Source organism: Pempheris klunzingeri, chromosome 5 (assembly GCF_042242105.1).
Source record: "Pempheris klunzingeri isolate RE-2024b chromosome 5, fPemKlu1.hap1, whole genome shotgun sequence".
Taxonomy (NCBI): Eukaryota; Metazoa; Chordata; class Actinopteri; order Acropomatiformes; family Pempheridae; genus Pempheris; species Pempheris klunzingeri.
The window spans coordinates 9,957,741-9,981,636 of NC_092016.1; the positions used below are offsets into that span (position 1 = coordinate 9,957,741).

At 41.8% G+C, this 23,896-nt stretch overlaps 2 protein-coding genes across 6 annotated transcripts in view; both read right to left on the reverse strand.

Moving 5' to 3' along the window:
• Positions 1-340: 340 nt before the first annotated feature.
• On the reverse strand, positions 341-20,649 carry LOC139201335 (zinc finger protein AEBP2-like). Its single transcript, XM_070830623.1, has 9 exons — positions 20,113-20,649; positions 18,803-19,013; positions 17,981-18,088; positions 17,510-17,696; positions 15,831-15,955; positions 9,882-9,949; positions 3,520-3,633; positions 2,284-2,313; positions 341-1,312 (listed from the first exon to the last, which is right to left on the reverse strand). Exons 1-9 carry the CDS (start codon positions 20,643-20,645, stop codon positions 1,306-1,308), a joined length of 1,383 nt encoding a protein of 460 aa, XP_070686724.1. The 5' UTR covers positions 20,646-20,649; the 3' UTR covers positions 341-1,305.
• Positions 20,650-22,735: 2,086 nt separating this feature from the next.
• Positions 22,736-23,896, reverse strand: part of LOC139200888 (pleckstrin homology domain-containing family A member 5-like) — a 77,840-nt gene continuing 76,679 nt past the window's right edge. For 4 of the 5 annotated variants that reach the window (XM_070830052.1, XM_070830053.1, XM_070830050.1 and 1 more), the window contains one exon: positions 22,736-23,891. Coding sequence is in view for 1 of the 5 variants with exons in the window: in XM_070830053.1 (XP_070686154.1) it covers positions 23,857-23,891 (35 nt within the window). In the remaining 4 variants the exon portion in view is untranslated. The remainder of the gene's footprint in view (positions 23,892-23,896) is intronic. The other variant, XM_070830051.1, reaches the window with a different exon arrangement.

Consider the following 23,896-nt stretch of genomic DNA (forward strand, 5'->3'; position numbering starts at 1 on the left):
ATCCCCATGATTTTTGTATGTGTGAGCGTGTGAATGCAGCATGAGACGCTGAAGAGCAGGACAGCCATATCGTTGAGGACCTCTCCCTGAACTCAGTTTTCTCTGCAGGCATGTTCACTAACAGCTGAGGCCGGCAGGGGTTCTGCCCTGCTGGCCCAGTCATTAGCTCCTCCACAGCATGCTCCCAAAGCTGTTCTACTAATGGACGCCAAATAACTCAGCCAATCCTTCCAACGTACACATAAGGAACTCATATTCATACCTCAGTGGATGCATTGCTCTTCTCAGCCATTCCAACACCATGCATCTGCATCTGTACAAACAACTTGCCATCAACATCTGTCGTTTCCCCCATTTTATTACAAACACAGAATTCCATTTCCAACAGGGACAACATACAGTAGAAAACACCTTTTTTTAACAATAAAAAAAGTAATAATGTAAATTTATTATAATAACTATAATAAACACAGTTTATGTTACTCGGGGGAGAGGGGGTGGTGGGTGTGAGAGTTCAGATTATGAGTGGTGTGATTTACACCATAAGTGTGCTGAAATGTCATATAAATGCTGTACTGATTACAGATGGGTAAGAGTAAGAGCTACACGGTAGTGTCCTTAACTACTGAGTTATTGCTCCTGTTACAGTTTACATTAACTACAAGTCTGACATGACGGCTATAACCTCACACTTCATTGTCATACAAATGGGTAAAATTACTGCATTCAGTAAGTATAAATAGCATAATCTGTTAAGACTTCTGTCATGTACAAAGTAATAAACTAAAAATTTCCAAACACCCCTACAAGTTAACATAGATTATCACAGTAAATACGGTTCTATTCAAAACCTTCACAAAAATCCACAGTACACCAGCATTTTCATGGTATAAAAATAAGTTAAAAATCTGCATAAATATTTTACACAAAACAGTCATAAAATATGCTGTATTTTCTGACAAGGTTACACAAAAGAGGTTTTTTTAAAACACCATTGGGTATTAAGCATATATTCAGTTTTGGTGCTTGTTAAAAAAAAAACATTCATGTAAGTTTTTGATGAACGCAAACTTTTTAAAAATCATTATTCCATGTTACACCACGCTTGGCTACAGTTATTTCAGATATACAAAATTGAAGAGGGGAAAAAAGGAGAACTGCAGCATAGCCAAGTTTCACTTCCTTTTATCGCCACTTCACTCCCCCCGTTCAGCAGAGACAGATGAAGAGCGTCCCATCCAATATAAAGATAAACCTCCTATGAACAAGCGTTTCCCCTTAAGTATAAAGTCCACAGATGACTCCTTACAGGCTGAGTACAAAGACAGGAGACAAAGACAGAGAGAAGGAGAGGATGAGTTGTTCTCAGTGTGTCATGAGAGAGATTACTGTATGAGAAATGGGCTTCATCCTGGATCTTCAGACACAGAGCTGACTTCCTCCGTAGACACATTACATTGTGTATTTTAGAGCATTTGCTACAACTACAACGACTACAGCAGTGAAATAGTGGAATAACGAACTATGTCCAAATATGACCTCATGTTTGAGACAAGGGAATGCAAAGGGTCGTGGCTCCAAAATGGCCCGTTTCGCAATTGACTGGCTTCACGGTACGTAGGAACCGTGAAACTCTGGGCGATGGCTAATCATCTACGGTGAGGTTTCACCTCAGGAGAGCCACAGCTATGGGTAATACTGAGGATGCCTGATCATTACCATACCATCAAGGCATCAGCATCATTTGACTTACATTATTGCAAAAATAGTACAGAAATTCTAAATGTGTGTGATACTTAAGTATAGACATGTGGCCTTAACAATAATACAATATATTAATACAATAATTTGCACTCAATAACTCACTAAGTTATTGAGTAACTTACTCAATAAGTTATCAATTCAGTCATTTGAGTGCATGAAAAAATGTCAACTTCTGTTGTTCATGTAGTTGCTATATTTAGATTCTATTCTTATATTGTAATATAAGTAATATTGCAATTGCAATACAGCAAAGTTATAATACTTACCTTAATCCATACAATTGTGCATTTGGTTTTGAATGCGTCGCCACTAATAACTGCGTAACATGTGCATACTTATTGTAATTGATTAACACATTCTAATCTTTAGCCATGAGCTACAACAGAAATGCATTTCAGCCAAACACACAATGGTACTGTGTGTCTTCAAACAACATCTAAATATATCTTAAAGTGTATATCAATGATATTTTATTTATAGCCAACACAAACACACAATCGTTGAAGTGCTTCAGCTTACCTGCGCTTCAGCCGCTTCTGAGGAAGTGCTCTGAAAGGACAGAAAGAGCTTGTGAGGCCACTGTGATGGTTTAGTTATACAATGTGATCGTGTGTTTGAGCCGATTTCAGTCCAGAACTGCCTGTGACAAATTGCAAGAACCTCAACATGGGAACACTGTTGAACTAATATAATCCTAGACTGCCACTATGTCACTCTCTTTCTGCCCACACCATTCACATGCACGGGGCCACAGGCACAGACCACCTCATTTGTTTGGGGATTTCATGCATTAGAACAACCTTGACATAAACTGGCTGAGTGCTGATGGTTATATTCGACTATGAAACCGGAGTCCAGCAGCAGCCTCTGCAGTTACTGAGCCTTCAGGTCTAATTAAAATCAGCCAGCCCATGTGCTGATCAGCATACTCCTGAGCCATATATCTCTGGTAAGATGACCACTATGTTATTTTAGGCACATTGTTCCTCTTTCAGGATGCATTTTCAGCCTTTTATGGTGTACCATAAAGCTAACCTTGTTTTTTTATCTGAGTGATGAGTGTACTAAGTCTGACAGAGCTGCACAGGATTCAAATAATATCGCAGCTAATGTTTAGTGGAACGGGATGCACTTGAAGACAAAGAAAATATAGGCCATGGAGTTACATATGCCCAGCAGCAAGAAATTATTTTGCCTGCTTTCCATCCACTTTCTATTTTTAAATGAACAATGGGATTTTGACTGCATCACTTCCTCAAATAAATCTTTTGTTCATATTAATCAGCTGAGAAGCTCACACGTGATCGCTGGCATCTCTGATAAGGTTCTGTAGTGTGCAATGTTTGCCTCACCTCACACACACACAGACAAAACAAAGAGGCAGTCAGGAGTTGGTGCCACCTAGTGGAACAAAGTGCTAAGGCTGCATGCACACACGCACGCACGCGCACACACACACACACACACACACACACACACACACACACACACACACACACAGGTGTGTCAGGCAGAGGCAAACACTGACTTGTGGCACTTAAATACTTCACACAACAAATCCAACCAGGGATTAGACAATATTCACACATGGGCAACATGTGTTTGGCTGAGGCAAAATATATGTTGAGCAGCGTCTGCTTGTGTGTCTGTGCACCAAGAGGCCACTGGTGTCATCACATACACACACTCACGCACACTCACGCACACACACTCACGCACACACACTCACGCTCACACACACACGCTCACACTCACCTATAGATGTTGGGGTCTAACAGCATGACTGTGTCCTGTGGTAACTGGGACAAGTGCACTACTTTGGTCTTCAGCTGAGATCGCTCCGTTTCATTCACCCACACGTCAGGTAATCTGCAAGAAAACACACATGCATGCAGACATGTGGTCAGGGTTCAACCTCCAACAAGAAATAGGAAGAGAAAGGGATGATGTAGTGGGGGTGTAAGAGGTTGAATGGAGCAGAGTGAGAGAGATGGACAAAGAGCCTCATTGAGTCCAGTGCACATGTTAACACCTTCCTCTGAACACTGATTGCATTTCCATATGTTACATGGCCTTGACCAAATCACTACACACACACACACAGGACAAAGCATACTGTCCTCATGTGTTCTGGTAAGTCTTAACTTCTAAACCATATTTTCATAATTAGCTTTTGGTCACTTGTGTCTACTTGTATAGTTACACACAGTTTTTCACTGGTCCCATATACAATTTCTATATGTGAGTGCATGCGTGTGAGGGTTTGTTCTTGCGCATTTAAAATGATCCGATATGCAAGTAGCTTGAACTACAGATACCGGGCATCTTAAAATCTGAACAGCCTGATTTTTTTCACCTCTTTAAGCTCGAGGGTAGGTGATGTCTTTAGTGCGACAGGCGCACACACACACAAATATTCACATGATGTACTGTACTGCTTAGCCGCACCTTACTGTACCCACAGCCGAGTGATCCCCCTGTGAAAGAAGGGAGTGTGCGAGCATTGGCTTGGCAAGTCGAGGTGCAGAAGAAACAAAGAGCTTAGCAAGTCGACTGCGCCACCCCTCTCTCCTTCAGCCGCCCCCCCCCCCCCGTCTCCACCCCCGTCTCCACCCCCAGCATTCCCCCCGTCACTATGTGCGTCATCACAGGAGCCCCCAGAGATTCAGACATACACACGCACACAGACACACACACACACACACACACTCACTGCAGGCAGCAGTTAGGCAAGCAGGCAGCCACCCAGCCAAATCACTTGCTCACATGCCTAGTCAGCCCATTCAGTGGGATGCTGTGCAGGTAGTGCTTCACATGCAGCACATTCAGTGCAAGTGGGTGCAGATAGATATGGAGAACAAAAGAGAGGAAAAGTGGTAGAAAAAAGAAAAGTGCAGAGGGAGGGGGAAAAAGTAAAGTGCTGTATTTTAGCGTGCAACAACTCGCTTAAACAGTGTTTGCAAATCTTTTTATAAGTGCATGTATAAGCGCGTATAAGTGTGGGGAGGGTGAGGCTGGCAGCATATTATAAACTTCAGAAAGACATAGTAGTTTACTTACAATCTACCAATACTCCACTTGTGACCTAAGCTTGACTGGATGGTCAGCAGTAACACAGATGGGGATTTCTGTCTGTTTGTGCCCTTTTATTGTGCACATGAATACAGATCAGAAGTAACGTTATTTCAACAAGAATGTGCACAAATGCAGGCATGTGTTGCAAAAGAGCAAAAGCATGTTGACCATGCATAGGTGTGAGGCATATGATTACAATGATACCTGATCTTTGTACAGCTGATAGCCTTTTTCACCAATAAGCATGGTTTTATTTTTATACAGATGAGCACTAATGGGATAAAGAAAAAGTTCTCCTAATTTGGTGAAACTATTTTACCAGTTATTTCTCCAGTGCAGCCCTGATACTAAGTTGTAAGTTAAGGCGTTCTCTTTTTTAATTCTGTAGTGAATGGCAAAAGTATCTGTCCCCTTTAAAAGTGAGGGAGAGAAGAGGGAGGAAGTTGAGAAGAAGCAAGAAGACAAGAAACAGTCCCCTTCAAAGCAGCTTTAAAGTTTGGGTTAGTCTTGAGTTAGTGTACTTGAGCAAAGCAAATGACAGAGGAGGACCTGCTGAGTGTTAAATGTGCAGTAAACACCCATGTGGGTTTGTGTGAGTGCACGTGTTCCACTCTAGAGTCACCGTCAACACGTCAGAGCAAGTGTGCTGTGGTGCTGATGAGTAATTAGGGCGAATATTCTGATGAATGTGAGGCACACAGGGGGGGGTCAGCATGCCGCACGTACACTTCCACAGCAAAGCGTTCATATCACTCCCACACATGCAGGCACAAACACAAATTTTCATAGACCTCAAAAACATCTCCACCCAAAGAGTCAAAAGACATTCACCCACAGCAAGCCAAATAAAGACAAATGGATTTGCTTCACTTTCCAGTGGAGACTGTTATTTTTGCTTTTTTATGAGACAGAAATGTATATTGTGAGTGAGAGTTCTGTGGGAAGAGCTACTGGGGGATGCCTGCCTGAGTGAAGCCCCATCATCCAGCCTAGATTGATGGCTGGCTCCAGGCCTTTAAGCTCCCAGTGGTGACAGGAGCAATAAGTTCATCACAACACAGCAAAGCAAAGTGTATATTAAATTACCAACATATAAAATGGATTCATATGGAACTCAGTGGAAATGACTGAAGGAGTTCAGTGTCCGTACAAACTGCATCATTGCAGAAACAATGATATCTATGCATGTTTTATGCCTCTTTTGAAGAAAAAAAACACACAAAATAGTTAACAAAGGTTAATGAGGTAAACCCATGTTGTGCATGATAAACACTGGAGTTTAAAATGATGTGCCTGGATGCATCCAGTGGCTCGAGGCGTTCACTGTCACTACTTTTCTACTGTTTGTTATTCTAAAGCATTCAACAGCGTGTGGGGGAATCCATTCACCCATCCATCTAAGATTAGACAGCAATTATGGTTCTCTCTTTCTCACTCAACCACCACCCCCACCCCTTTTCCTCCTCAGTGAGCCGCTGGTGGCTCATGTTCAGAATGGTTCGTGTTAATCAGTCACTCATTAATCCAAATGGAGTTAATGAGTGTCAGTGAGAATGTGAATGGTTTGCTCCAGCATTAATAAACATGACTTCCCACATTCACATGGCTAATCATTGACTCTATGACAGAGGAACATACACATACACACACAGCATAGCACTTGATGTTGACCTCAGCGTTGAGGACACGACACTTCATGGCTGACTAAAAGACAACCAGATTACCTGTCAGCTGCTGGGACATTACTCTGTGTCAAAGACTAAATATTAACTCGGCCAAATAGACACTCACTACCAACCATCCCTGTCTAAAAACAATTTACTATTTGCTAAATCCCTCCCTCTGACACTGATTGCAGTCTTGCCAAAGAATTTCAAGTGCCAAATCTGCACCATTACAGAAAAGATACAAAAGTACAAAAAAGAAAATACATGCATACATATTGTACATACTTTCATCTTCTGGTCACTTTTTATCTGTTAAGAGATAATACAGCCATCCTCATAGTTTAAGATATCACTGTGTATTTCCTTCACCACTCCTCCATGGATTGGTTATGTGTAATGTGTATTAATGACCAGAGCATTCGCCTGCCACAGGGCAAATGTATGACTCAGTAGCGTCACCGACTCTCCTGCATGGGCCCAGCCAAAACGCATCTCATTCTCGCTTTCTATCTTTCTGTTTAATGCGCTCACTATCATTCATTCTCTCTGGTTTCATTCCGCCTCTTCTTCACATTTCTCTCTCACAGAGCCATTTTGTTCCCGCTCTCATTTCTCACTTCCCTCCATCCTCCGTCTCCCCAATTCTTTCCCTCATCCATTCTGCCTCTATTCGTCTTTGAGTCTCTGTATCAATCTTCATCTGCGTCTCTCTGTTTGGAATTAATCTGAGGAGTCTTTCCTGATCACCAAACTTCATCTTTCACTTGCCTCATTATTTCTCTTTGCACAAGATTAGACTCCCACATGCGGGGCGAAGAGGAGATAGCAGAGGTGGATAAGAGAGGGGAGAAGGAAAGAAGAAGGATGGGAGGATGAAGCAGCAGAAGGCCGAGAGAACAAGGGTTTAGCACAGTGTGTTGTCAGCTAGGCTAAGCTAAGCAGTCAGCTACAATCGAATTCATGATGCATCATTTGGGTTTCGGTGCCTTGTGCCATCTTTGTTTTCCTTTCTCTTCTTTGTCTTCTTTGACCTTATTCTCATTTCCTCCTTCCCCCTCCTCCTCCCCGTCCTCTCTCTTCATTTCTTAATTATTTGAATCCCTGTTAGCTGCCACTAAGGTAGAAGCGACTCTGCCTGGGGCCCACACACACAAAAATCATGTTATACAAGACATACAACACGTGTAAAAAAAAAAAATAATATTCACCCTTTTCTGCTTCTTTCCTCCCACCTCCCTCACCCTCTTTCCTCCTGCATTTCCTTCTTCCTCCCGCTGCTCTCTGATCATCCTCAGAGGCCGTGCAGTCAAACCCATTAATGGGAGTGTGGGAGTGATGAAAGTGTGGTGGGAGGTTCCCCTGAGCAAGAGCCGTGCTGAAATCACAGCGCTCCATGAAGCTCTCTTTTTCTATGGGACAGACCTATTTTCATAAACATCGTGCCGAACATGCCTGCCCTCCTGCCCAACCGCTTAAATGAGCTGGGGCTTAAGTGGTGCCAAAGCTCACCTCAAGTACACTGAGCCTTGTCGGGCTACGCTGGGTATGCAGCTGGTGAGGAGTGGGCGGAGCTGCTCATGCCCCAATGGGCTGAACATTATTCTTTATTTAAGTTCATCCAGAGGTTACACCAAAAATACTGCAATAGACATTTATTACTTGGAGTGGGAATTGATGCAAAATGTACCGGGGAGCCATAAAAAACATGAAAAAGAAAGAAATCTGCCTCAAAGTAATTTTGGATGCTGATCCACCGTTTAAAAGACACTTCAGTGGACCAATTCCAATTTTATCAGAGTAAGACTAAGACAAGCAGATGGTATAGAACAAGTGCCAGACTTAGACAGGAACAGACAGACTAATGTCAAAGTCTAGTCTTCTCCCCATCAGCATTTAAGGCATGGACATGGTAATCATAACACTGCGCTAGGATACTGGCTGATAATCATGGCCCGTGACCTCAGCTCCCCCTGAGGAGAGCCCTGGTCCTTCAAGCAGAGGTGCTAGTGTGATATGGACTATAAGTGGACACCTCACACTGAGAGCTCTCCGCAACAAACACTGGACAAGCCGAGAGAAGGAGGTCGGGAAGATTTATAGCAAGCCCTGACGTGAGGGAAGGCCACCATGTTGAGCGCACAACTGCGTGGAAAGGAGAATCGTAAAACTATCAAAGAGAGATGCATACACACTGTTGATGTTCACTTGTACATGTGTGTACCCTGATGCTCAAAAAGGAAATGTTTGTGTGACAGGCTCAGGCTTTACATGGTAAGCGCGTGCATATGATCTGTAAATTAACGTTGAGTTGTCTGTGGATCAGCGACATTGTAAAGGTCATCTATAAATCTTACTGTGTTTATGGACACATGTGTCATGCACACAAAGTGTTTATTTTAAAAATAAATACTGGACAGTATTTCAGTTCTACCATAATCAGTTTGCCAACGGACATAAAGCAACAATGCATAACTTTTGTCAAAAGTTGGGTCATCTAGCAAGAAGACCCAGAAGTATCCACTATGCTACGCACGGATTTCAAGTGCAAAGTTTGTGAAGGTTTTTATTCTTTTTATTCACTTAGACTTAATATAAACTAATCATAATTTGATGTTGAAAACTGATCTTAAATCTAAAAATCTAGTCTAAATCCCAAAACTATCCAAGTTATTTTTGTAACATATATCACAGATTGTCATTTTTTATTAGCTGCCAAGCTTCAAGAACGTGGTTCTTATTAGATAAGAGCCTGTCAGAGGGCAGACGCCAGGAGAGGAGAGATATGGACAGATAAGAGTGGCGTTCTGCGGTTTAGACAAATCTGTCACTGAGACCATGATAGACAATGAACAATAACTCTCATCAAGTATTTCAGTTTAATTTCCGTCTGCATCTATTTAATAACCTAAATAAACTGAAGCCATCAATGGTTCAATACAAGATTTGGCTAGACAAGCAAAGGATACCCAGTCCGGCTCAAACTGCCCAGTCTAGTGAGTGACGCTTTTGGGGGGAATGAATGGTGCTGCAGCAGAGAGCTAACAAGTCAGGCTTGCCTGGGTCCTTTTTTGCAGAGGCATTCAGTGTACGCTGTGGCCTGTTAGTAAGTGGTGCAGCCATTAAGCGCAGTGGTAGACTAATCAAGTAGACCTAACAACAAAGCATTTTTTAGTTTACTTTTTTATTTCTCATAATGTCTATGACAGTAACCAGTATCCTACATTTCATTCATGTGCTGCATCATCATTTGTAATTTGCACCTCTATTTGTTTTACATGTATATATCATTTTTTTCAATTATTAAAATTCTATCTTAATATACATTATATGAGATGAAGGTTTAAGACTTTATTGTGTAGGGGGAGTTTTACTCACATGTCCTCAGGTGTCCAGTGTAGGAGGAGCTTCACCTTGCCAGACCCCTCTTTCCTTCTGGCTAGTACCTGTACAGAGACAATCAAGCCAAGACACAAGTTAGGCTATAGAAGACTCAAAAAGAGCCTGAGAAAATGCACTGTTGGCATTTGGTCTACGCATGACAAGGCAATCTGTAGCCAGTTTCACCAAAACTTAGCATAAGCATATAATTTAACCTACATATTATGGTTAATTGCAAAGTTTGTGATTTTACAAGTATCACATTAGCATAAATGTGTTGGGTTTGGCTCCTATTGCAGCGTTCGCTCTCATCTGTTGAGAACAGGCTTCAAAGACATGCCCCCATCCTGGCCCCATCTCTCTAACGAATAATGAGGCTACATGCTTCAAACACCAAGTGATACAGTGGCTGATCATTACCCTAATAAGAAATGTGAGCACTCTCAATAATGCATGCAAGAGCTCAATGAGATTTCGGTTCCACATTTCCTTGCAACATAATGTAACCAAGGAATTCAAACCGAGACAAAAATTAGATATCTCCAAAGAATCTGGACTCAACTGAGAAATGCTTATTGCAGCTGACATTCGTGAGAGCCAAGACAGACAGACATTGGGCACACACAGAGTAGTTATCACCATAAACAAGTCACTGCTGTTGTTGTGGATTATGTCAGCACCAGACACATCAAGGCTTTGGACACGACTGCATCTGATGAAACACTCATTTTCTTACATTTGCTGCACTAACAAGGCAAGCTGTTTTCGCTCTACCTGTGTTTTGTTATCGGGTTTGACTACAAGACTTAATCTGCTGACACGACCTCAAACTCCCAAGGTCTTTCTTCTTGTGACAATACCTGGTTTCCTCAATAGTGAGCCCTTCTTATGCATAACATTTCAGCTATCACGCTGTGTTCGTTTATAGTAAAACTCGTCTGGAATTCACACAAATATTGTCAGTGGGGAAAAGAAAAGCTAGAAAAATAACCAGGAGTGTCAAAAATAGCCACAGATATAACCTCTTGCGTCAATTGGCTTTTTTTTGTTAGGAATGTCTATTTTTAGGATAGTGCATGAGCTCACATGTGAAGAACTTCTCTTACGCACATGAATATCTGAAATTACTTTTGTGACTCTAGGGACTGGCTGTGGCACTGATGGAAACTGGTTTGAGGACAGGAGGGAAAAGGCTCCACTGAGACAGGAGACACAGACAGAGACCTAGAATTATTCTCCTCCTCCTCTTTTTGCTTTACTTTCCCTCCCATGTTTGAGTCAAAACATGTATCAGTTCTTTGTTTTTAGGTACCTCAATCACTTATCTATCAAACTGATCTGACAATTTTGCACATACTCTATCTAGCACAAAGCAAAAGCCTGTATGTTTGCCTCTTTCTCTGAGCTACTATCTTAGAAAATACTTCCTGTTATGCTGTGAATTCAGGAGGGGCAAGAAGAAGTGTGTAAATTTATAGTCATTTTAATAAAATTAGTTATGGAGCCGTTTGGCAGCCGTTTTGGAAGTTTTGCGGTACGCCCATTTTAAGTTGCAGTTTGATAACATTTTTGGAGATATGTGTGGTCTGTTAGCAGATATGAATTTTGTTGTTGCTGGCTTGGTGCCTTAATATTTGTCTGTAAGAAGCTTTGGAAATAACAGCCAAGTTGGCAAATCAACCATGCTGTTGCCTCCTGTGTGTAGTACAGTGTTTGGGCATAAAACTCCTTTGAGTGGAAAAGAGAACAAGTAAGTGAATAGCAGTGACAGCATGAGTGATGAAACACATCTCACGCTTTAGCAGAAATACTGTTGATGTGAAATCTAAACTCTTCCTATGACAAATAAAAACAAATATGTGCTCTACAGTCTGACTTTCTGAAAATATAATGGTGGAGATTTCTGCATCCGTTTCACTTTCAGTGAATCATAGAAAGGCTGAAGTAATTCATGGAGTAGACATAGGGGCGCCCTACTGGGTGAACACATGAATAGTACATATGAACAATAGTGCATATGATGTCAATGGTTACTGTGATGTGATCACTGGTGGAAGAAATACTCCGATTTTTTTACTAGGGTAAAACTAGCAACACCACAGTGTAGGGATATTTTGTTACAAGTAAAAATCTATATGTATTAAGTATACGCATCAAAATATGCATCAAGTACCAAAAGTAAAAGTATGCATTAGGCACAATTGCCATATTTCAGAATGAAATATATCATAACATTGGATTATAATTACTGATGCATTATTGTGTAAATCACTTTAATGTGAGTGTGGTCAGAAAGTAAGGTCACAACATCTTTTATCAATTGAACTCTGTAAGCAAAGCTTCCACAATAACGCTGAGAACAAGGGAGAAATCTGGTTACTGGCCAGCTGTATGTAGAAGTGGATTTACAGTAACTAGGTTACTATAGTGCATGTAAACTTTCCTGTCACTGAGCTGTAGTGATGTCGTAGAGACTGCTGCACAGACAGTTAGGCTAGTGTGAACTACTGACATTTTCATTTCAATAAATTAATTCAATGAGCTTTCAAACATAAAAAATATTTTCAGTGCATTGTTATTTTTTTAGATTTTGATGGCTTAATTCTATATTCAAACCTAAATTCTGTAATCCCCCCCTAATATGCTGCCTTTCCTTCCAATTCCTCTTGGGCCTACAAAGCAATATGAAAAAAGGATTTTTTTTTCCTCTTTAAAAAAAAAAAATCATATTAGCTTAACAAATATCCATCAAGATACACAGTCAAAACACATACATCTTGTCCTTTGTTTAAAGAGATCAGCTTGAATTGCTATTTAGAGACGCCTATTTGATGTCTCCACCTCAATCTTTCGAAGATGCACAAACTCCTTCCCAGCCTGTCAGTGCATTAATCTCACCTCATAAATTAAAACTGTCAATGCACTTTGTTTTAATTTATCTGCCTCTGCTTTTATCTGCTAGCTTTCCACCAGGGCTTGGCTGGCTACTGCAAAGCGCTGAGAGAGCTGAACCATGTGCTGGCTGCAACGGGCCTTACAATAAGTGTCTCAAGCCTTGCAGCTAAGATTCAATACACAAGCAGCTGCTTTACTGCCCTTTTAATTAAAAATGCATAGCTGTTAACGGGTGCCCTCGAGCTCCTCACAGCACCAGGTTAATAATCACAAGCCCAGGCTACACTTGCAGAGGCCATGACCATGTATGTAAAGGCTGAAGATGAAGAAGTGGGCTTGTACTTAAGCATCATGAAGTGATTTGTGAACTGAGTGGTTTGGAAATGGAAGTTGGTGCTTTAAGAGACAGATTTTAATCCTCTATAGACCCAGGAGAGGTGTGGGAGAGAGGGAGAGAAGGAGGAGGAAACGGGGAGTGAACAGTGGATATTACTGTAGCTCCAAAACAAGGCAATGAAAACTGCTGGACCAAAGCCGGGGGAGGGCAGGCATGCTAAAACTGGGTGCCTGTGTAGTGTCAGGGGGTCAAGCTGTGGATGACGCAGATTGGCGCAATAGCAAAAATATCCCATCATAAACATGACTGAGTTGCTCTGACGTGTCACCAGGCCCACTGGCCAAACTCCACAGAACCCCTACGGCTCTGCTCCATCTCCTCAGGCCTGGGAGGGTCCACTGGGGCCTGGGGTCTGACGCACCGCCGCAGTCCTCCTCCACCACAATCCTCAGGGGGGTTAGAAAGCAGGAGAAGGTATGCCCAACTGACCACATCTCCTTCCGATTCCATGACCCTGACCCTCAGTCAACCCCTTTTCCTTGTCCTCTCTCTCGCCAAGTCTCTCTTTCTCTCCATTTGTTACTCTCCCTCTCCTGGCTGGCTCGTCCTCCTTCTCAGTCAGTGTCCAAATATGTGGTTACCTCTCTTAACCTCTTCCCAAGCTTTATCTTAACTTTTTTTTTCCCCGAGCTTTTCTTTTAAAATTCTTGGCTGCTGGAGAGCAGTTGAGGTTTGCGGGAGCAAAACAGAAAAGAGCTGGATGTGACTGCGAGGATGGCACTGACGTCAACATTATAATTACACTTCAACGTGAACGGAAGCATTAACAGTGGGTTTTGTCTAAAACGCCACATGTTCAGACATTCTTAAACTACTGCCAAAGGAAATCAATTAAATGTGAAACAGATACATGACATGGCATCATGCTTATCTGTTTGCATGATGAAAAAGAACTTTCATGCATTAGAGACACCTGTATAACCTGCAGGTCTATCACACACTTACATCATCTGTGACCCAGTGGCGACCATGTGAGCACCACGCACACACTTCGAATTTCCTGATTGGATTCTTTGATCTCTATTGCCTGTCTGTGAGTGAAGCTGTAACTACTGTTTAACTTACTTTGAGTAGAAACATATTGTGGTAATATGATGTGCTTGTATGATGTTTTTGTTCCACAAAATGTTATTGTACAATAAATGACAAATTCAAATATTCAAACGACTTGTCAATACACAGCAACTGTGCGTTTCTCGTATGATCAGCGCTGATCACGTGACTTCTTGGATCGGTTTTACACATAATAAAAAAAAGACCGGAAACCCAACCCACACTCAAATGCCCATAAGAAAACATGAACCCCAACATGTTCCAGGTCAGGTCTCAGATCCGTGGATTCAAGTAGGCTTGTGAGGATCACGACTATAAGCTACCCTCCTACCCGTGTGTGTGTGTGTGTGTGTGTGTGTGTGTGTGTGTGTGTGTGTGTGTGTGTGACTTCATGTGTGAGGTGCCCCAGGAGATGTTTTCACTTTTCTCTTAGGGGAGAAAATGTAGATTCTTCACCTGAGCACACTTATTGTTTCTGGTAAGTTAGCCATTGGTGGCATGCTACAATAGCACAGCTCATTAAATGTGCATTTTCTGTACGAGTTAATTCACAGAGAGGACAAAAAAATACCACAAGGCACATTTTTTTTGCATTATGCAAAGGAAAAAGAAAAAAGACAATAGGGGTCACATTTGTAAATGTGTCTAAGGTACCCACTGTAAACAGACTCACTGACTGATGGTGTCTATATGAATATAATGAGGGAGAGTGGTGAGAAGAATGGGACTGTGTGCTTGCAGATGTACAGTATGTGAAAGAAGGGCGAATAAAGCAGCAGATTATGACCCTCTCTCTTTTCCTCTATGGCCTCCTAGTGGAACTGCACAAGAAGAGCAGCCATTCAAAAAAAAAAAATCTGCCATTCATGCCTTTCACATCAAAAATTTAATTATAGTTGAACTCCCTTAATATAGAATTCATTCCTTCACTCTTTGAAGCCGTTGTCAGTGAAAGATGGAGAATCCTTCACTAGATAAATTGTTTTTTCTCTTCTTTAAGTGCTCATGTGGCCTTAATGGTAAGGTCCAAAGGCATTTTACAGCTCATTAATAATGTATCACACACTGGGTTCAGAGTGGAACGAGCACCATACATAAAAACAATCCAATTGTCTTTCCTGTGAAGCCCGATTCAGAGAAAAACATCAAGCCTTGAGGCGATTCTCAAGGTTCACTTAAAGTGCACTGAGAAAAACTCTGCAGTGATCTGAGGCCGATTTTCAAATAGTGATTCTTTCATGCCCTCTGCTGGACAAGACGATAATAACAAGAAAATATAGAAATAAACAAAAAACAGGGGTGCACAAATTTGAAAGCAATCATGCATGTGTAAAATGAATAGGCAGCTTTTCTTTTTAACATGCTAATTAAGAAGAGCTTAACAACATTCATCATTACTTTGCTTTCTGGTGGACTGTATGCAAAATGTTGACAGCATCTGAGAATTTTCTTTAAAAAAAAAAAAAAGAGAGAGAGAGAGACAGAATGCATCTTTCTCTCTGAATCCCCCCAGCGACTCATTGTGTTTTAACCCACTAAACTGGAAACAGGTAGCCAGAAGCAAATACATACAAAAGTAGCGAAGCCTCACACGGACTCACCGAGCTGTGAAAGACCACACTGTGGCCATTGCCCACACTTTCGATGTGGGTGGTGAGGTTGAGACAGATGGCCCTGTGGCGAATAGCATCCATGGTCTGGGCATCGAAAAAGTCGTGGGGCCTCGCTGGAGGGAAAGAGCGACAGACCAGATGAGGGCAGAGGCAAACAAACATAACACCAGGCTTCCCACTGTGGTCGTGATATATAAAAATTCCATGACTCTTCCAAGTCTTCCTAACCATAACTACGTCAGAACTATCTTATGACTGAAAAATGCCATTTCTTTGTGGTTTTTAAATGTCGCTTTGCAGCAACAAAAGTTCTGCCTCACTGCACATTTTCAGTGGTAAGAGAACTCAGGTCTCCATCTGACAATTCAAGTTATCAGAAAATGCATTAGCTGACTTTTAGAGTCATGTCAAGACACAAACTTGTGATTAAGCAGTACATTTAGACGGATACACAATATTTCAAGCATAAGCCCTATTCCTGCTGACCAGTGCGTTTCTCTACTTGCAAGAGGCGCATTTGATAAACATGTGGCTTCACAAAAACAGTGCTTGCAATTGTTGCAACACAGACAACAACGATCAGGAAACGCTCAAAGTAGGAACATCAACCTCAAGACAGACAATTCACTACAGTATAAAAAAGACCTCTGTATTGCTTCATACATTTTTGTTGAAGTTACTTTATCATCTTCTTGTAATGGACTGGCAAGCTTAGATTGTTTCTATACCTGCTGCAGCTTTCAAAGACAGATGTAATCTTTTTAAGGTATGAGAGATCCTTCTCGCAATATATATTTTATTTGTCTTATGTTTTATTTTCTGGTAACGTCTAATGAAAGGAACGCTTTTTAGCATTTAACTATTGACTCTTGGATGTGTCCTTCAGTGCTCTACTAGAGCTTTCAAAGGGGTCCCTGTTCTAGGCATCATTACCATGCATCAGTGCAAAAAAGAACTTTACTTGGGTGAATCATTACCTCCTACAAAATTTAAGTCTCTCCAAGCTGATTCTGATTTTTTGTCCTTAAATTAATGTAAACAAATGACCATCTGGGAGGTAATCAATCCTAAAAGTTGTGCTTGGGAAAGCAGTTGGCAAATGCTTCAAGTACACACAGTTTGTTGATAATGGACTGAAGTATTCATTTCCCTGGTGTGGTCTGTATAAGTGACCATATAAACTGAAGTTCTAAAATACACAGTAATGGGAAAAAAGGTTTTATGACAACTGCAGCAAACTGCAGCACATCATCTGCATACATGTACGTAATGTAAACAACCGATTGTCTTTATGATTTAGTTTGCAGACAAAGACCACCAGGGAGCAAACTATCAGCATCAACCAGAGCGCAGCAGCTAAGATAAACGAGGAGAACAGACAAAAAGAGTTGTTCTCTGAAATGCAGAACATTGCCACGGGTAGAATCGGTTATCTAGCTGGCAGAAGTGTATGTGCCGGCTTGTGTGCGGTCCAGCTCTAGCTTCTCCAACAAAGGGATGTGGGAGGTTAGAAGCTTTAAAAAAAATAAAAAATCTGGTTCACCTCAACAAACATGGCAGCACCTCAAAAATGTGTTCAGCTTGTAATCCTTAACAAAGAAAAGAGGGAAATCACAGTGAGAAGGAGTTTGAAATAGGGTTAGTTTGTGTGCCTGTTAGGTACGTACGTAGGGAGCACCTGCGTTTGTTCTTGAGTTTCTTCCTCTTGTTGAGTCCAGCCTTGGAGGGGGACTCCTCTTTCAGTTTGGCCTGACTGGACATTTTGGAGGAGCTCTGCTGACTGAAGTGACTGGGGACATGGCGAGCTAACCCTCCTTGAGAAGCAAAGCTGGCGTTGCAGCCGCCAACTACACACTGCAGCGGGGCACAAAAACACCGAATATTTGGTATATTTGTCACTTAACAGGATAGCAACTTCTTAAAAAAAGCTACTGACACATTTTATTTCAGTTAATGACATGGCAGAGTATGTACTGGGGAACAGACAGCTTTGTAACCTGACTTCTATATTAGTGAAAGATGTCGGCTACACTATAAATATCACCCACAAAGAGAATATGATCAAATAGTAAAGTTCATTGATCGTCAGAATTTTGAGAAACAGCGGCAGATTGACACTGTGTGTGAGTTGTTTTTACCTTGAAGGGCTTGTCTCCACTGTGGGTCAACATGTGTCTCTGGAGCCAACTTTGACTGGTGGACGGTGTGTTATAGACCTTACAGCCCTTCCATAGACACACAAACACCTGTGAGAGACACACACACACACACACATGAAGAGAGGATAAGGACTCTGTAGAACACACAGAGACATAAAAAAAAAGACAATACAAGCAGAGACGTAAAAGAAAAAACTGATGCACCGTAAAACAACAGCGAAAAGAGAAGCTTGTTGCCAAGACAGCCTGGAGAAGGATTGTTAGACAGGAAGACAGATATTTCTTACACATATATAAAGTTTATTCTGAGTGCATAGTAAATTTAATGGTGCTGCTGAATGTGTCGCACACAGCAGGTCATACAAAACAAGGAGATGGCCTCTCATGGTATCAAGCCACTCACACAATGTTTAGTTTTCTGGTTTTAAGATATCTGTCGCTACAACTTCTGCCTCCATCCCATCAAAATAAAGGTGAGCATAATTTTGCTTGTAGATTTCACAGCACCGGTAAACTACATTTTAAAAAGTTCCACAGCAACGTCTCTTTTCAAAAACAGTGTCCCCGGTGCTCAAGATAATCCCCAGAATGCACTGTGAATAGTTTTCAAAGGGAACATTTCTTCAGCAGACAGTAGTTCCAATGAAAACTACCTGTGAAACTTTGAACTAGCTAGCTGAACACAAATTGTTCAACTGGTGTGTGGACTGTCAGTGTTAAACTACAGCAAAAGAATGTACATTATGTTACTTGGCTACCTGTGAGAAAGAATAAAATGAGATCCACACAAAGTCTACTGACCCCTCCTCTCTGCCCGTCAACATGAATGCCTCTGATATGCTCAGCCAGGTCAGGGCTGGAGTTGAAGTACTGAGGACAGAGGTCCCAGCAGCAGGGGTAAGCCACTGTCTTAACGCCGGAGGAGCCGGCGCTGCTCTGTCCGTTCATCATAGCAGGGGTGGAGCGCCCACTGGACACCGTGCTCTCCATCTCCATCAGGGTACTGCTGATACTGAGGGAAAGGAGAGAGCGGGGTGGGTAGCAAGAGAGAAAAAGGGGAAGAAGAACACACAAAAGGGAGCTAAAGCCATCAAGAATATCCTCATAGCTTAGATCAGGCTTTGCACAGCCATGAAGAACAGGTGCAGATATTACCAGTCACATTAAATAGTCACTGTGCGTGAAAGCCTTCAGGCTGCAGCTGATTTTCCATGCATGCCACTTCATCATTCATGCCAAATCAATTATATCATTATATTCAGTCCTCCTAGCACTATATCATTCGTTTGCTGTGCTGTCAACATCACCAAAGGGCTCATAGGCAACAGTTTACTCATTCAACAAGCAACACATCGCAGTTACTTGCAACCATTTCCAGACCATCGTATTAAAGCCGGTGTTATTAATGGGATCAGTAGAATCCTGGATTTCATTTCCCACCATGAATGAAGTCCCCCTCCAGTGAAAAATGTGTTTTTGTTATGTTACTTTAATTCGACGTTTTGCTGTGCAGAATTTTGTCTGTGAAGAGTCTGAAACTAGAAAGCCATTTTTTTTTTTTTACCATTCATTTGCTAAAAGGTGGAAGGTCTCTCTGCATTTGCCTTAAACCTTAAAGATGTTTTTGAGACACAACTACATTTTGAAAGCCAATCTCGACCCAAAATGACATCTGAAACCTCCACAACACCTTTACTGAAAATGGACTTTTCAGTGTCCTTTATTAAGTAGAAGACATCTTGCATTAATAGGGTCTGGTGAACTTTTATTGCTGGATATCAGGATCAAATAATTCATCCAAGCAGAGTATTTTTACATGATTTCAAACAAGCGTTCTCAATAATGCAACTATCTAACAAGAAAACGTGAAATATTTAAAATTAAAAACGTACAGGAGGTGTTAATGAGTTGATTCAATGTTTGCTTGTTGCACTGATAACATGACACATGCACGTGTTTTCACAGGTTGACCCATCACCTGCAGAAACTCAAACTGTTACTCTGTGCTCGTTCAAACTGTGGGCTGGAGGGACTCCTGCTGTCTGAAGCTACCGTACCCCGTCCACACCCAGCGCTGCTGCTCACTATAAGCTGTCACTTCCCGCACCAACCTGTCCTCCGAGTCCATGCGGCTCAAAGGTTCACCATCCGAGGATGACATCTCCACACTGGGCCGCCTCTTGTCGCCCAGCTCCCCGCCGCTGCCCTTCTCACCATCTTCACACACCGCTTTGCTCTTCTCGCAGTCCATCCCCGCACACCGACTGTCCTCTCCCGCCTCCTCCTTCGCCTCTTTCCCCGTCTTATGGTCGGCGGGTTGGTTGTTCGCCTCTGCGGGGCTTTGCTGAGTCTCTGGTGTTTCTCCAGGAGCGGCTGTCCCCTCCTGGTTGACCGGCGCGGCACCGCCGTCAGTCACCGCCTCTGCCGGGGCCTTGTCTGCCGCTGCGGCGGGCTTCTCTTCGCCGGCCTCCGCGTCCACCTCCGCCTCTTCCATTTTCACCTCCGCAGCGCTCGGCGGCTCCGCTCGTTCCGCCTCGCTAAGGCCCTTTTCTTTCTCCTCTCCGTCGCCCTCGTTTGCCTCCACGGGCCGTGCGTCGTCCTCAGCTCTCGGTGCGGGGGTTTCTCCTGCAGCCGCAGCAGCCATTTCAGCTCCGTGAGACACTTTCGGTATTAAAATTTCCCCGTCAGACGCCTCACTGCAGAGGAAGGGCTGGGTCAGAGCACACCGTCTGCGCTCTGATTGGCCAGAGGCGGCCTGAGGAGGAGGGACTCTGACGTTGGTATTTAAACTTTCCATGTGTTTCTGAAATCACACAGCTTCTCATTAATTAAGAGGGGAGTCTGTGTTCACTGAAGCAACCATCCCCGAGTTAAGCCAAAGGTTTGGTTTTATGCTTTGCTTTTTCAGCTTTGAACAAAGCTATGGCTTTATTCATGGCTCACAATGTTACTAATACACTCACCTATAAGCTGCTCATAATAATAACTTCTGTTTTTGGAAAAAAATCAATTTTTGCTTGTGCTCAACCTCCTCCAGCACCACATTTATTATTTATACAGATAGAGATGTAATTCATCAGGTAAACACTGTAATGCACCACTATCCCTCCTAAAAGCCTGAGAAGTATCTGGGCCACAAACTAAACAAACACTAACATTTATTACTTTAGGCTTGTTGGCTTATCAGAAAGTGTTAGATCCACAAGCACTTCTTAATATGTCACCAATATTAATAATAATAAACAGAGATGAACCAGCCACAGCCATTTTAACAGCCTGGAAACTCCAAAGTTGATCATTTTAATGGATATAACTGATATAATCAAATTTTACCATTAATTCAACAGTTCCCTAAACCCTGTTATTTCAATTCAATCAAAGTAGGATTACCAACTATCATAAAGACAAAAATCTAATTTATTGCAAGATATCACCAACGTTGCAGCAGCAGAATGACCACAGGAGGGAGCCAGAGTTCTACATTTAAACCATCTGTCACTCAACCCCAGGACCTGAAGCCGGATTGACCCACTTTCACCTCCAGCTGTACCCTACAAATGATCCACTTTACTTTTGATTATTTCTGATAAAGCTGATGGTTTGAATTATGATCTACTAAGATCTTTACTAAGATGGTGGAAGCATCAAAAAGTGCAGCATATCACTTTGCTTTTGAGCTTTCAGTCAATCAGACCCTCATCAGAGCATACAAGATATAACAATACACACAAAAACAACCAATCCCATTCTAGTCGTTGGCATCATGTAATACAGCTGTGCACACCTTAGTGCTAGAGGCTCCACCTATTGGGAACTGAAGTTTTCAAGTACTAGCTACAGTAGAGAGGCATATAGATGGAAACCTGTTGTTGAAACGCACGTGCTATAAAATACAAAAAGGGGGTTGAACAGAGTGAATGTAGGTAAACATATATATATACAAGGAAGCACCTTATCATGATGCCATACACTTTAATAACAAAATAAATGGGGGTTTTAGAGAGATCAGACATCATCAATCAGAGATCCTCAGATCTATGAGAAGAATAATCAATAGAAAGAGTTATGGAGGGGTAGCAGGCAGAGGCCTTCATTAAACATAGACCCCGAATTCTACCCATTGTAACCAATGAGGAAAAGACAAATCTAGGATTACAGCATCGACACTCGCAGGCTGAAGTGCATCTATTGTATGACATGTTAAGGTTGTATGTTGTAAGGTATGTTTTCTTGTATCCACTCTGTTCAAACCCCTTTTTGTATTTTATAATAAGTCTGGCTTACATCTGCATACCTCATAGTACTCAATTTAGTGCTTAAAAACCACAACTCCATAGAGGTGGAGCCTCGACCATTTGGGTGTGCACAACTGCATTGCATGCTGTCAATGATTAGAATGGGATAGCCTATTTTTACCCTCCTGTTTGTTGTCCATTACCATGTAAGCTCTTTTGAGGATCAGGAAACTGAAAGCTCAAAAATAAAGTGACACACTGTGTAGATCAAAGTGTGTGGAAACCTCTTTCATCAGTTTGGCTTTAATGTATACATGTAGGATAAGCTTTTCCATATACTTTTTCAGTCTTGTGGTAATGTTAACATGATATTTGCGTGTGTTGCAGGACAAAGCTGAACTTGATCTGATGAACATGAGTGAGTGGGTTTTCATGGGTTTATTCTCAGCTTGTCACTTCAGTCTGTTACAAAGGTGGCAAAGAAAACAATGCAACTGTGTGTTAAGAACAGCAACATTTATTTAACATGATATAAAACAGATGGAATATGAACATTTGCAAATCAAATCTGGCATGTAACCATACAGTGGATACATCCTCCCATCATGCTGTACCATGTACATTATATACACAGTAAACCTCTGTTAATTACACTTTGTACACACACAAAAAAATAATCCTGGATCCACAAATGTTTTATTCTTATTGCTTTTTACATGTGCTAATCTTTTTTTTATTTTATTTTATTTTTTTAAGTTCCAAGACTTCAAACCAACATGTCATAAAATAGAACCAAACTCTGATTTTTTTTTCCTTCTCTTAGTTTAAATATATCTCTCAACAATAAAAAAAAGACAGTTTAGAGTGACTAAAGCCAGAACATTCACATGTGTGTCGGCAACAATGCGACAGGGACTGTGGAACGTCCCGTTTTTAAATAATTACAACCAAGAAACAGGAGAAATTACAAATAATCTTAGTCTGCAGCAATTAATTGGCCCCTCCTTTCTTTATAATGGAGGGATCAACATCTCTCATATACGCATCTTTTGCATTAACAAATGTTCTTTACAATAAAATTAATGAATATGAATGATTAGCTGATGTCTGGAAACAAATTGAGTGACTTATAAAATAATTAAATGAACTGAAATTATGTGAAAGCATATTCATGACTGGAAAGTGTGGCGTGGCCCAACACATTTGGCCTCTAGGCTCACAACAGAGCTCAGTCTAATAGCCTTGTACACGTATATAGACAGATGCTTGTCCATATTCAAACAACAACCCAATAAAACCATAAAAATAATTAAAAATAGCCTTAAAAGCCTTGGAAGAACTGAAAATGGAACTGCAACGGTAACAGTATCCAAGCTGTCTTGTCTCAGCAGGCTGAGGAGAGCGTGGTGCCCCAATCAGGGGCAATAACAGAGAAATGCCAGAGAGAAAAGTGTTGTTGATGGCATAGGAGCTTAAGACGTCACAGTGAGCATACAGAAGTCAGAGGTTAAGACCCCGGCGTATGGAGTAGGCAGTTTCTCTCTCTGTAGGCTGTGGCCTTGTGCTGATGTCCTTGGGGAAGTCTTCTGAGGCATCGTCATGCCTCCACTGCTGTTTCCTTCATGTGTAGGTTTTCACTGAGGCCAGAGCCTGTGCTGCA